Source organism: Scylla paramamosain, chromosome 26 (assembly GCF_035594125.1).
Source record: "Scylla paramamosain isolate STU-SP2022 chromosome 26, ASM3559412v1, whole genome shotgun sequence".
In the NCBI taxonomy this organism is placed as follows: domain Eukaryota; kingdom Metazoa; phylum Arthropoda; class Malacostraca; order Decapoda; family Portunidae; genus Scylla; species Scylla paramamosain.
Window position 1 is genome coordinate 1,516,641 of NC_087176.1, and position 14,807 is coordinate 1,531,447.

Consider the following 14,807-nt stretch of genomic DNA (forward strand, 5'->3'; position numbering starts at 1 on the left):
GACGTGGCACTGCCTGGTGGTGGTGGTGGTGAGTGATAATCCAGCCTTCCTCGCCACCTTCGCTCACCTGTCACTAAGGCGTCACGCCCTCAGGTGGTCCACGAGGATACTTGTCCTCACTCGCCTCCCTCTCAGCCACCTTGATGGCCTACATAACGTTCTCTCCAACAGAAACGCCATGCTGCTGCGCGTACAGGAGAGCAAGGAAACTGTCAGGTGATAGCATAATCAGGTTTCTTACACCACGTGACGTACAAACAACAGGTAGTTAAGCGGCACTCACCCTTATGTAATAGTCCTTGAGCTTCCAAACGCTTACACAGAAATGCACACTTGATGTGGCATAACTGGTATACCGGTTCACAGTTATTTCCTTAACTAACTAAAGTCAGTACATAAATTATATATCTGTGAACAGAGTTGGTGTGTTCGTAGCGTCGCCGTTCAGTGCGCCCACCAGCCGGGTCCGGAGGGTTGCCAGCTGGACACCGAAGGCGGGGTCACTTCCTTCTGATCAAAGGCTTTTCCCTGAAAAGTTTCATGTGTTTGTATTTATTCAAATTTACTATTTCACATTTACGATCAATACCTGCCTGTAATAAAACAATACAATTATCATGAGGAAACTAAACAACCAATAAGTTTTATCAATTTTAATCTCAAAAATCACACGTACCCGAAGGTTCACATCTGCACCGACGCTGAAGGTTGCGATCGAGCTGCTGCCCCATCACTCCATATCATGGGTAGAGGACCCCGAGACCCCTGGGGGAGGCCGTCTTGATTTTACTGGATACATGGACAGAACTATAAGATATTTCGCCAAAGGAATGAACTTTACGTAAGCCAACATGAGCAGATTTCTGGAGTATTTCGAAAACCTTATATATATATATATATATATATATATATATATATATATATATATATATATATATATATATATATATATATATATATATATATATATATATATATATATCCTCGTACACATTGACACACTCATTCGCTATCAACATTATTTCCGTTACTTCTTCTTCTTTTTTTTTATTTCCATCTGCCTTCTTTCCTGGATTAGGCCAAAGTACGTGCTGTCTCCCGAAAGAACCTTCGGCACCAAGCTGCCTGACGGCTCCTGGACTGGCATGATGGGCATGGTGGTGCGGGAGGTGAGCGAGGCTAAGGATGGGTAGGAACATTTATTTGCTGTCATTATTCATGCTGCATCAGAAAATATTGCCCCATCACGTCTTCTAACATCTATGACACAACTCTTGCTGGTGACAGGAGGTAGACTTCGGCGCAGGGCCCTTTATGTTATCACCAGTGCGAGCAGCAGCTGGTGACCACACTACGACGATCTGGACTGGGAACGTTAAGATGGTCAGTGGACTCAGAGGGCTAAAAATAAATCCGTGGGGCTTCCTGCTGCCTCTCACGCCCTTGGTGTGGACAGCCACATTGACAGCGTTGTTTGGGGTGCTCTCGGTCTTACAGCTTCTTTCCTCCTGTTTACCGGATAAGACATTGTGCCGCGGCGGCTGGTCCGCCAACACATTCAGCCCTGTGCGCGTCCTTCTGCAGCAAGGTGAGGCCCCTCCAGCCTTGCGTCTTGAAGGTTTCCGTGCTCTCAGGGAGCAGTAGTCGTGCCCTATTGAAGCCTAACTCTGTCTCACTCACTCCCAACGCAGACGTGGCGTGGCCTACGGAGTGGTGGTGGTGGCAGCGTATGGTGCTGGGACTATGGATGCTGATGACGCTGGTGCTGTCGAGGAGCTACGCCGGCAACCTCATGTCCCTGCTGGCCGTGAGATACGTGCCACAGCCCTTCCAGACACCAAGGGACGTTCTCAACGATCCTCACGTCGCTATGATATGGCAGAAGTATTCTAAGAATGAACAATTCCTTCGCGTGAGTGGAATGAGTAGTTGCACGAAATGAGGCAAGGCACACTACTTTTTTTAATAATTTTTCGCTATTTGAGTGTATATTACTAACAGGGAATTCCCATTGCCCAATGGCCATAGCAATTCAGGTCGGTGATCCCGCAACCGAGTTGTTGCTCAAATCACACTACAATATTACATAGATTAAAGAAAATCAAGGATTTTACCAAGAAGGATTAGCTTTATTGCTACAGCGCTTTAGGAGCAAAATTGTGGAAAGTGATCACAGGGTATTAACAGATTTTGCATGATTATTATTTCTGACATTTGTTATGAACATCACGTACGGGTCATATTCTTGTATTGTCCTGACTGATACCTGTCCTCCAGGACGTTGAATCCGGCGTGTTCCGAGAAGTGGCGAACCTGGAGGAGGAGGGTCGCCTCAAGTTCCACACGCAGGCACAATTTCCCACGAGCCTCGACACCCTGGTGAGGGCCGGAGACCACGTGCTCGTCGACATCGAAATCACTATAAGAAACCTGATAGCTTTAGACGTCTCCCAAAAAGGTAAGTAACAAAGATTTTCTATCAATCTCTCTCTTGCATGTACACTTTCATAATTTAATGGGAATAATAATGTTCTTGTGTCTCTACAGGTCGATGTGACTTTTACCTGTCAAGAGATGGGTTCCTGCCGTACTCTTCAGCCATCATGAGTCAGAAAACAAATCCCTTAATTCACGGCCTCAACGCGAGGTGACGCTCTTCGAACTAACACTTTATTTGCTGCAAAGTCTACAGTTACTATGCTATAAATATTGTTACGACCACTAATCCCGCCCCTCTCACAGCTGCCTTTACCTTGACTAGGTACCCTAGACCTACATAGTCTAATGCAGGGCTCACTACAGATTGCAAGGTCCTTCTGATCTCTTGCACAATTTAAACAGACGATCGCAACTCCAGATTCAATCCCACTGACTGCTGCCACTTCTCAGGTCGGCCTCACTAGTCGGCCGCCCGCGTAGACAAATGCAGGGTTCACATATACGTTACGGGGTCCTTCTGGCCTTACATAACAATTAACAAACAAGATCGTTACTCTGTTTCACCCACCAACAAGGAGGGGGCTATTTTTACAGCAAACCAACTCCAAACAGCTGTTAAAGAATTGCAAGCCACGTACTAGAAGTTAAAGCTACGACAAGCGACCACATATATGGATTGTGATATTCCATGAACTTCCACTCTCACTGAATAAGAAAAATAAATAAAAAATAAAAAAATAAAAACGCAAGCCACCCATGCCCACAATCTTTAATCTACTACTTTCCTTCAATTTCCTTTATTTTACTTCTGTTCAAACTCTTCAATATTCTCGATCTTTCTACAAGCAAAGGAGAGGAAGGAAGTACAAAGCAGAGGTACCATTATCCTCTAAGTCCAGATCTCTTAACAGAATTCCGAATCTTAGTAGCATTTACAATACAACAATTATAAATACAAGAACAACCAGCCCACAAACAAAAGGGGAGGGTCAACAAACCACTCCGATACGCCAAAAATCCGGTCTTGTCTCTGGAGAGTTGGCACACTAACGCCGACTCAGAGCAGGGATAAGTGAGGAGCTCTGGCTTGTCACGATACACCCAGTCAGTCTTATGACTGGCGTATTACCTACTTAAGATGGCAGGGACGGTACCACCACTATCTCATATACAACCCTATCTGCTTAAAGTCGTCTAAACTGTATGTATATTACCCTATCTCGTGCCAGCACGTCCTGACTCTACAACCGTCTCAACTCGACTTAAAGCATGGAAAAGCAGATGTGCGGGCTGTCCCACCCTGCCTAGAAAAGAGGAGTCACAAGGGAGGAACGGGGGATGAAACATGGCAAACATACTCCGCTCCCCCATATAATACGAGCGGCGAGATACAAAGATATTTTAATAATTTTGCTTGCTATTCTTCCCTGAAGATGCCAGTGGCAATTAAATTGTAGGGTGATGTTCATTACTTTCTAGCCTTACAAATGGCAGCACTTTCAAGATGATGCACTAGAGGAAAGTGGAAAATAAAAATACATCTACTAGCCTACCCAACGGGCAGTCGCCGCCGCGCTAGACTCGTCAACTTAACGTTTTATTTCTTTCTCTGTTTTCATCTGTCTATCTCGCTGCGTGTAAAATTATGTAGCTAGCAGATTTTAGAATGAATATCTTTGTTTTGTGGCATTCGAAAGTCATTACAAATTTATTCTGTAACCAGTATAACCACCGGTATAATGATAATAATGATAATGATGGCTCATTAGGCTTAATAGTACGACTGAAGGGCTAGTCCACGAAAATCAACATTACCTTCTCTTTCTTGTCACTACAAAACCTGTTAGGCTTAATACTGGTAGGACTGAAGGGTTAGTCCACGAAACTCAACATTACCTTCTCTCTCTTGTCATTACAAAATCTACTAGGCTTAATAGTGCTAGGACTGAAGGGCTAGTCCACGAAATTCCAACATTACCTTCTCTCTTGTCACTACAAACCTGTTAGGCTTAATGGTGCTAGGACTGAAGGTCTAGTCTATGAAAGTCAACATTACCTTCTCTCTTGTCACTACAAACGCTGTTAGACTTAATAGTGCTAGGATTGAAAAGTTAGTCCATGAAGCTCAACATAACTTTTTCTCGCCTGTACAAAACCTAACCACTAATACTCCAACTCAGGGTAATTGCACTGACAGAATCAGGACTCTTCAAGTACTGGATGCAGGATGTTCCTAACTTCACAACGTGCAACAGTGTGCCCAAAACAGTGTTATTCACCACGACACTTTCCACTACTAACTTGTGGGTGAGAATATAGTCTGAAGCCTCTTATATATTTGTTGTTTTACCTCAAAACATGCCTACTCTTGAATGTTAATATGATAAGCCAATAATGAGGATAGTGACGATGACATTAGCAATCAATCAGTCAACCAATTATTTTTATTTTCCTATAGAGCACATACCATAACACATCACATATTACTGTTGTAGGAGGAGGAGGAGGAGGAGGAGGAGGAGGAATAATCACTGCCTAGGCTGTTAATTTCCGTGTTGTGTTGCAGGGAATGTTCGCGGTGCTGGCCGGGGGTCTGACAGCTGGATTGGTGGTCTGGTGTGCTGAGCTGATGGGAAGCTATGTCATGGAGTACTGCTGTCTGACACCGTCCTTAGCGTGATACTGAATCGAGTAACGCATGATCGCCATTCTCTGACACACCAGATAACATCTCCCTCTGTACCTCACCAGCTCCCAGTACTGTACTCTTAAATGGGGCAAGAATTGAATGTTCATAAACACTCCGAACAGTACAACATCCTCCACTCGCACATCTGGGTAATAATACAGTGTAAACCAAAGTATCAATAATAAAGTATCAATTATCAATACTAAACAATTACTTTAGGTATTCTTATATTTATGACAAAGCTTCTTTATGTATTAATGGCAATAAAGCGTTACTTTGATGTGATATGTAGAAGAAGGAAGAGATGAAATGCACAGCTCGAAAATTGATGAGTATTGAATTCACTACACACACACACACACACACACACACTGCAGATTTTAATATTGCACGCGGCGCCAAATCATCTTGTGGCAGCAGTCCCTGAAGCACGAATATAATGGGTGTGGAGAGCCTCAACCCCACCAGTGACGCACCTCCTACCGCATGTAACTACGCCTCGCCGTCACCCTGGCCACTCACGGTAAGCATGTCAGTGTTTGGTACCTTTAGTATGGAGAAATTGGTATTGCTTCGTAATGACAACGGGCAGATGTCGGTCGAATTCGTGTTTCAAGATTATTTCGTGGTCTTTACTTGATTGCTTCATGTATGTGTTATGTGCCTAAACATGAAAATTTCTGCCTGAGAATTCGTACAAATTATTCATGGGCGAGTTCCATAAAACTAATGTTCACTTTTCAAATTGAAAGAAAAACGTACATAGTCAGGCTGTATGTTAGAGAGAGAGAGAGAGAGAGAGAGAGAGAGAGAGAGAGAGAGTGTGTGTGTGTGTGTGTGTGTTTGTGTATGTGTGTGTTACCATAGTCGCAAGCAAAACCATCTCTCCCTGGCATGCCCTCCACAAGGACGCCGCCAACACCTCACCAACGGCCAACGGACTGAGGCGGAGCTCCCTGGACCATGACTCGTTACCCTGTCCACCCAACTAACCTCATTGACCGAGCCAGATTCGTATCCATGTGGTTAAGTGGAAAATCCATTCGCATGATCGCCCGGGAGAACAGCGTCAGCCCATCCACAGTGTACAGGTGGATCAACAGATGGAGCCAGGAGCGAAATATTTACAATCGACCTCGTACATGGAATATTATGGTGCACCCTTCAATGGCGTATCCGTACGGGTTTTACTTCCAGTGATTAGCGACTCGTCTTTGCCGTTTTATTCAGCGTTGGTGTCCACGGTCATCCCAACTTAACAAAATTCTCGCCATCATCACAGCCCGTCTTGAACATTGTTACTAGTAGTAGTAGTAGATGTTTATTTATTTATTTATTTTATTTTTTCGTGTATACGAGGAAATTATGTTCTAGGGTAACAAAGAGGCTAGAAAAAAAAAAAAAAAAAGATTAATAGAAGCCTAGTAAAAGTGCCAGTCCCCAAAAGATGAGCCTTGCTTCAGAAACCTTCATATCAGACAGCCTCATATTTTCCTTTAATTTGTTGCCCAACACAGGATGTCATGGTGGTGGTGGCGGCAGTGGTGGTGGTGGTGGTGGTGGTGGTCAGGATAGCCAAGTATGCGAGACGTAGCCTCTGATATATATGCACGAGTCTCCTTTTTTGTTTCTCTTTAGTGCATCTTCCATTTCTTTGCCTTGCATCTTTTGCTCGCATTCTCCTTATCTCCGTCGCAATTCCACTTTTTCCATATCATTCCCAATGTTTTTTTTTTTTTTTTTTTTTTTTTAGTTTCCTCCCATCTCGATTCATGCTCTGTTCTAAATTATCTGTGCACAGAAGTACGATTGGTGTAAAGCCTAGTGACGATCAGCCACCAAAATATTTCAAATAAAATGAACTTGGTTTGTTACACGATAATCAAAGAAACGCAATAAACTGTAGGATAGAAAGGCAATGTACTTTTAATGATGAAATTCCTACATCCGCTTGTGTAGTGGTGATGGTGGTGGCGGTGGTACAAGTAGTAGTAGTAGTAGTAGTAGTAGTAGTAGTAGTAGTAGTAGTAGTAGTAGTAGTAGTAATAGTAGTAGTAGTAGTAGTAGTAATAGTAGTGGTAGTAGTAGTAATGTGAAGTTATCAAGAATTCTAAATAAAAGGGTATTGAAGGGTGACTGAAGGAAAATAAAAAACGAAGCCACACCTTCAACCTTAAGTACTTGTGTCTGGAACTTTTTTCTGTATATTTTTTTAAGCCGAACACCGCCAGAGCCTGAATAAAAAAAAATATATATATATATATATATATATATATATATATATATATATATATATATATATATATATATATATATATATATATATATATATATTGCAGATGGTGTCTGGCGTCTTCTTAATGAAGATGTTCTTCCTGATTAGTCAGTCATCACTAACTGCTGCGCTGTTGGGTCAACCCGCAGGTAAATAACATTGTATTTCATTATTTTCATTTTACATTTCCAAGTTAATTGCATGGATTTTTCATGTTTGTTTCACATGACAGGAAATTAAAAGGGCTTATTTATTTTTTATATTCTATATTTTAAATTTAGTTTGATAATTTTCGCATGCTGAGTTTTCCCCCACAGCAATGAAAACACCAGAAGAGCTTGGGATTGTGGCAGTGATTGTATCCCAGATGCAATGTCCGACGATCTTCTTGTTGAACAACCCAAGAAAAATTCCTCTTGGGTTCATAAAGGTATATACTTTTGTATTACGTAAAACCTTGCAACACCTCTACATTTCTGCACTGTATCTAGAAGGGAGGCATGGCGACTTAAGTAAGCTGTGTGATAATAATGTCGATAAGTTCAGGCGATAGTGTTTCTATCGTCGGCATCTCCTTTAGGAGTTGGAAGAGTCCCTCGTGCCAATGGGTATCAGTTTCTTCCATGTGTCAGCTGACAACCAGCGCGAAAATGTAACACAGACTTACCTGTGGCCGGTGGTGGACAATGTTCGGCAGGTAAGACAACTGTGATGTGTTCGTGTGTATGGTCAACCTTCACCTGCTGCCATTCAGTCTGCTGTTTTCAAGAGAAAGACATTAAACCATAACACTCAACACCCGCAGATGGGTGATGCGTTGCACTGTCTGATGTTGGTGGTGGTGAGTGATGACCCAGCCTTCCTCGCCGCCTTCGCTCACCTGTCACTCAGACGTCACGCCCTCAGGTGGTCCACGAGGATCCTTGTCCTCACTCGCCTTCCTTTCAGCCACCTTGACGGTTTGCACGGCCTTCTCTCCAACAAGAACGCTATGCTGCTCCGAGTGCAAGGGGAGACTGAAAAACTCAGGTGATGAGATATAGCGTTAGCATTTAAAAGTTGTAGTTTAGCTTGACATCTGTTAGTGAACTTGAAATTACCTTCAGTAACGTCGGAACGCCTCTGATTGGATGGATGCGGACATTCTGCAAACAAGTTGGCATGTGTGTGTGTGCATGTGTGTGTGTGTGTGTGTGTGTGTGTGTGTGTGTGTGTGTGTGTGTGTGTGTGTGTGTGTGTGTGTGTGTGTGTGTGTGTGTGTGTGTGAAAATTCTTGTGAAAGTGACTGTTAATTAAAAGTTCAACTCTCACCCTAGTGTTGGTGTGCACATCTCGACGCCATACAGCCCACCCACAAACATTCCCAGGAATGTCGCCACCTGGACGGCCAACGCAAGGTGGACTGCTGCCTCCAGCTTCCGGCTTTTTCCGGAAAAATTTTTGCGGTTAGTGTTCACCAATATTCTCTTTTACTGTTATATATTGCATCTTAAAACAAGTGCATCTTACAAAAATCAAAATAGCTATAAAATAAAACATTTGTTATCCTCAAACCCGAAACTAATCGGTGCACGTACATAGATTTAATCCAGCGCCGACGCTCACAGTAGCGATCGAACAGATGGCACAGAGCATGGTGCGGTGGGTGGAAGACCCCGCCGCCCCTAAGGGACGCCGTCTTACCTACTCTGGACCTTTGGACGAATGCATCAAGTTTTACAGCAAAGGAATGAATTTCACGTGAGTTGAACAAGATAAATAACATGACAGTAAATTTCGTCACATCTGCTTTAGTGCACTTGATTCAGATTGGGTTCCGTTGCACAGGTACAAGTACACGGTATCTCCAGAGAGGATCTACGGCGGAATGTTGCCTAATGGATCGTGGACGGGCCTGATGGGAATGCTGCTGGGAGAGGTGAGGGAGACTAAAGTGTTTAATATTAATATGTGTCCAGCATGACCCAGAGTTTACATTACAATATCCTCAAGTACTCTGGAGAAGTTATTGCGAACTTAAATCTAATGAGATATTCTTCTAACCATAATACAGTATTTCAATTGCCAACGTTCTTTTGCTTTAACCTGGTCTTAACACACAGTTCACAACGCTTCCAGGAGGTGGTCTTCATCGCGGTGCCCTATATACTATCACCACAGCGGGCCTCGATCACCGGCTATACAACCCCCGTCTTCTTCGGAAATGTAAAGATAGTTAGTGGACTCGGAGGACTAGAGATAGATCCGTGGGGCTTCCTGCTGCCCCTTACGCCCCTGGTGTGGGTGTCCACCTTGGCGGCGCTGTTGGTTGTGGTGGTTGTCCTAAAGTCATTTCCCTCCTGTCTGCCCGGCAAGACGCAAGGCGACGGTGACTTACCAACCAACTCCTTCAGCTCTCTCCGCATCATCCTGCAGCAAGGTGAGGCTTCGGCGACAGTACCAGCCAGTCCTGTCAAGTGACTGCCTTTCGTTCCTTAATAATATTGTTTTACTCCCAAATCAGACGTCGAGTTGTCAGCGAAGTGGTGGTGGTGGGAACGTCTGATGATTGGCTTATGGATGCTGATGACGCTGGTGCTGACGAAGAGCTACGCCGGCAACCTCATGTCCCTACTGGCCGTGAGGTACTTCCCGCAGCCCTTCCAGACACTTAGGGACGTCCTGGATCACCCGCACGTTTCCATGATATGGCAGAAGTACTCCAGGAATGAACAGTTTTTAAAAGTTAAGTGGAATGAACGGGAGCTGAATGCAGGTCAGTGGTTGTCTCTCTTACACCGGAGACACTTCATGAGTTATCCAGTCTAAGAAGTTCTGTACATCTTATCGAACGTCAAATGTAAGACATATTCAATACAATTATCTACGAACTTATACAGTACTTCGACACTTCCCATCAGGATGCTGAGTCTGGGGTGTACAGGGAAGTGGCGGACCTGGAGAAGGAAGGTCGCCTCGCCTTCCACACACAAGGACAGTTAGTGAAGACCTTCGACACCCTAGTGAGAACCGAGGACCACGTGCTGGTTGAGGTGGACATCACCATCTGGAACTTGTTAGCCATGGACTTCTCTCAGAAAGGTACAAGGAGGTGACCAAGATCGTTTTTCGCCGTCATGAGAGGTTATGCACCATTGGTGTGATATTGTCGTTGTAATGAAATCCTATGGAATCTAGCTAAAAGTTTACTGAAGCTTATCACATTATGAAAATAATATTGATATAATTTGTACTGATGGATGAACGAAGCGAATCTCTCTCTCTCTCTCTCTCTCTCTCTCTCTCTCTATCTAGGTCTATGTGATTTCTATGTATCCAGAGACGGATTTCTGCCATTCTATTCCTCCCTGCTGAGCCAGAAGACCAACCCCATCATTGACGGACTCAACCCTTGGTAACTTTCCTTCAAAATATATCGAATTTGTTATCGTATTCCATTATTTACAAGCACATCGTTACTTCAACATAATTCAATGTAAACACTGACACATTTAAATCATACAACAACGAGTCAGAGCGTAAAACTTCAAAATAACAGATAACAGACCACGTAATTTTTAATCTGGTCTAAGTGACTGCCACCTTCTGTTGGCTTTTCTTCTTCTTCTTCTTCTTCTTCTTCTTCTTCTTCTTCTTCTTCTTCTTCTTCTTGCCCTTAGCCAGAGTTCTTCATAAACTATAATAATAAATAAAAGATAAATAAGTGAAAACTCAAGCTATTAATAGTATAGATGGATTAAGATCAAATTGACTAAAAGGATCAGCGTATAGTCAAGTGCTTTCCCAACGACGTGCAGGGTGTTGGCTCTCAGGGAATCAGGACTCATGGATCACTGGACGTCTGACATTCCTAACTCTACTAAATGCATAACTGTCCCGGAGAAGCTTTTGATTACCACCGCCTTCTCCGTCAGCAGCCTCTGGGTAAGGGCGAGCTGTCTGTTTGACTATGTAGTGTTGGGTGTGCACCCTCTGAATGATAATGATGATGATGATGATGATGAAGGTAGTGGTGGTGGTGGTGACAGATAAAAAGGAATCCAGTTTAAAGAAAGAGAGCATCACCACCACCAACACCACCACTTGTAAATACAGGTAACATCAACATCAGCAGCAACAAAACAACAATAAGAATAACAACAACAACAACAACAACAACCATATTCCTAATAACAATAACATTAGCAACAACTCTAAACATTTCCACCACCGCTGCAGGGAGTGTTCGTGGTGCTGGCTAGCGGAGTGGCTGCAAGCCTGATGGTCTGGGTGGCTGAGCTGCTCATCAGACACCTTCAGGAGTACTAACCCTCCTACTCGCATCTTCGCCGACCTCAGTAAAGTAGTACATTATCTTGGGATGTATTCTGCGCCATTTAAACTAACAATCATAATATGGTTGTAAGCGTTGAAATGTTTTGGTTGTACATCCTATGCTGGTCTAATAAACAGATGTCTTAAGGGAAAGATAATTTCTATGCGATTTTTTTCTCGAAATTACTTATTTAACTCAGTGTAGATGTAATGCACTACGAGACACGTGTATGTAGTCTGTAACTTCGCTGCATCCGAAGTGAACGTTGCACACACACACAGACAGACACACACACACACACACACACACACACACTGTAGCTATTAGTCATGTATGATTCACAACTCAAACACCGTTTAATAAATGAACATGCAGTCAGAAATAAAAAGGAAGCGCAGAGCTTCACATCCAGCAGTCCGGCGTGCCACCTGTCCCCGCACACTATCACCAGCAGAGCATCAAGACCACGTGCACGGTAAAGAACACATCTATGGCAAATTCCTCAACTAAATTACTTAATAGGACAGAAAAGGACTGATAATCAATCCCTCAACAGCTGCCGAGGACCAAAGTGGACGTGGTGTTCAGGTGACGATGACTCAAGCTCTCTTCCAGCCAACAGATCTCAGGAAACGCAGCAAATTTATTTCCATGTGGTTCAGTGGGAAATCTACTCGCACTATCGCTCGGGAGACAGGCGTCAGTCCGTCCACAGTCTGCAGGTGGATTAACCGGTGGCGCAATGAGGGCAGCTTGTACAATAGGCCTCGTTCTTACTTAGTACACTGGCCTCTCTCTGCTCGTAGGCAGGTTATGAGTCTTTATCTGAGGAGTGCATTTCTTCACAGCCATAACGGTTGTGTTTATCTGCATCCTAATGTTGCCCGTTGATGTTCCCCATAATAAACATCCATTTCGTGTTATAATAAAGTAACTTAATTTTTTTTCAAACCAAACTTTTACAATGCATAATGTTAGATGAAATACGTGTTATATAGATACTATATTGGATTATTTACCATATTTGAGGAAATATGGCAAACTTTCATTCATTTCACAGGACACCCATCAGAAGTAATGATGCATAAAGCGCCTTGAAGTAAATTACTGAGATTGCACTGTTCATACGAACAGAGAACGTGTGGCAGGAGCAAGACACAAAGCACACACACACACACACACACACACACACACACACACACACACACACACACACAGATATATATATATATATATATATATATATATATATATATATATATATATATATATATATATATATATATATATATATATATATACAGTTAACGAAAGTCGGTGAGATTCTGTTTTAAAATAAATGGTTTTGCACAAACTACAATATTATAATATGGTTACTTAAGTTTCTCATTTTCTTTGCATCAGTGGTCATCATTTATAGTTTGTGATATATTTTGTTTACATTTCCTTCGAAGTTTCAAACTGAGGAAAAACTTGCAAAAGGAACATATGCATTGAACTAACGGTGATATAATTGTACCTGTTTTTCATTACACTATTGTCAGTGAAGATACATAATTGATAATTTTTAGCTAATTAATATACCTAAGTGCAAATTACTTTTGAAATATTCATTATGTCTATGTATACATTACAATAAAAAAGCTATAAATACACTCCCTGGTGTTACAATGCGTCTCCATGAATGAATAACAAATTCCTTGGTTTGTTTCACCGTTCAGATGGTGGCCGTCGCCTTCCTAACGTGGCTATTCTTCCTCAATACACAGTCCCTGCGGTCCGCTGCACTGCTGCGTCAGTCCTCAGGTAGATGTCAATCATCACAATGTCCTCGAATGTGCTGAATGAAGAACAATATTCCTGTACTTGGCCACTGAATAACACTTCATTTATCAGTTCATTCACGCACCCGCGTGTCACTGTTCTCCATTGCGATAGAAAGCACAGCACCAGAAGCACTAGCAGCGGTGCAAGACGTCTGGGCGTCACAGCGTCAGTACCAGTGTCCGGCGCTGCTCTTGTCGGACAACCCTAGCCAGGTTGCTCTAACATTCGTGAAGGTACGTCACTCGTCGAGGCGAGTAAAACCTTTTCCTTATTCGAGAACTGAAAGACTGTATTGGCAACATTTCACTGGATGACCATCATTACTCTCCAGGCGGCTTTTTCAGGAGGCCGAGGAGAAGCTTTCGCCACGCGGCATCGTCGTCTTCCTGGTGACCCCTCAACATAGGCAGGGTAACGGAACGCTGGTGTATCTCAGGGCGATGGTCGACAAGGTTCGCCAGGTGGGTCATTCTCACGTAAATTGTATGTATTATTGTTTTCAATTACTTGTTGCTAACAAATTAATTATGTTTTCAAGAAGCAATCATATTCTTACAACTTTGCTCACAGATGGGAGGGGTGTGGCACTGCCTGTTGGTGGTGGTGGTGAGTGATGACCCAGCCTTCCTCTCCGCCTTCGCTCACCTGTCACTCAGGCGTCACGCCCTCAGGTGGTCCACAAGGATCCTTGTCCTCACTCGCCTCCCCCTCGGCCACCTTGACGGCCTGCATGGCATTCTCTCCAACAGGAACGCCATGCTGCTCCTCGCTCACCGAGGCCAGAAAACAAGGTAACCTCAATGGTCATAACAGCAGTATCCGTTTCTAATGAGGAAAGACGGTTAGTTATGAGCACTGTCTTGCATCGCAACCCAGACATAAATGCCTGAGTGAGCTAATGTTTATGAAGACACTAAATATACCAAAATTTACAATTTATTTTATTTATTTATTTTTATTTTTTTTATTTATTTTTTTTCATATACATGATTATACAGGGTGTGCCGGGAGGAAAATCGTGTATTCACAGAAATTAAAGATCAGATCATTCTAAGTAGGAAATATTCCATAATCAAGTTCTTTTAACGCCGTGGTTTAGAAGTAACAGGACATTTAAATATGAAAGCGCATCATTGGCAAGTGGCTGAACCCGGGCCGTCTTGCAACGCCCAGCTGGTCACTGTTGCCTTATAGCGTTCGTTACGTTTTAGCTATTATTTGCTACAACGATGCGCTGCGTCTTTTAATTCAATTATATCTTT

At 43.0% G+C, this 14,807-nt stretch overlaps 2 protein-coding genes and 1 long non-coding RNA gene across 3 annotated transcripts; all 3 read left to right on the forward strand.

The window, feature by feature from the left end:
• Positions 1-2,250, forward strand: LOC135113556 (glutamate receptor ionotropic, delta-2-like). Its single transcript, XM_064028817.1, has 6 exons — positions 1-216; positions 419-544; positions 683-841; positions 1,079-1,169; positions 1,288-1,588; positions 1,692-2,250. Exons 1-6 carry the CDS (start codon positions 179-181, stop codon positions 1,940-1,942), a joined length of 966 nt encoding a protein of 321 aa, XP_063884887.1. The 5' UTR covers positions 1-178; the 3' UTR covers positions 1,943-2,250.
• Positions 2,251-5,124: 2,874 nt separating this feature from the next.
• On the forward strand, positions 5,125-12,806 carry LOC135113555 (probable glutamate receptor). Its single transcript, XM_064028816.1, has 14 exons — positions 5,125-5,651; positions 7,468-7,552; positions 7,721-7,833; positions 7,984-8,100; positions 8,209-8,432; positions 8,720-8,848; positions 8,985-9,143; positions 9,231-9,321; positions 9,522-9,822; positions 9,907-10,127; positions 10,304-10,484; positions 10,698-10,797; positions 11,201-11,327; positions 11,622-12,806. Exons 1-14 carry the CDS (start codon positions 5,568-5,570, stop codon positions 11,709-11,711), a joined length of 2,022 nt encoding a protein of 673 aa, XP_063884886.1. The 5' UTR covers positions 5,125-5,567; the 3' UTR covers positions 11,712-12,806.
• A 508-nt stretch (positions 12,807-13,314) lies between these two features.
• LOC135113893 (uncharacterized) lies at positions 13,315-14,416 on the forward strand. Its single transcript, XR_010275101.1, has 2 exons — positions 13,315-14,006; positions 14,116-14,416. It is a non-coding gene; the product is annotated as an uncharacterized LOC135113893 (long non-coding RNA).
• Positions 14,417-14,807: the final 391 nt, after the last annotated feature.

Coding starts and splice junctions, on each gene's coding strand:
- LOC135113556 (XM_064028817.1), top strand. CDS start 179: ATGCTGCTGCGCGTACAGGAGAGCAAGGAAACTGTCAG. Junction 842..1,078: donor GCCAAAGGAATGAACTTTAC/GTAAGCCAACAT, acceptor TTCCTGGATTAG/GCCAAAGTACGTGCTGTCTC. Junction 1,589..1,691: donor GCGCGTCCTTCTGCAGCAAG/GTGAGGCCCCTC, acceptor CTCCCAACGCAG/ACGTGGCGTGGCCTACGGAG.
- LOC135113555 (XM_064028816.1), top strand. CDS start 5,568: ATGGGTGTGGAGAGCCTCAACCCCACCAGTGACGCACCTCCTACCGCA. Junction 10,128..10,303: donor GGAATGAACAGTTTTTAAAA/GTTAAGTGGAAT, acceptor ACTTCCCATCAG/GATGCTGAGTCTGGGGTGTA. Junction 11,328..11,621: donor TCTCCGTCAGCAGCCTCTGG/GTAAGGGCGAGC, acceptor CCACCGCTGCAG/GGAGTGTTCGTGGTGCTGGC.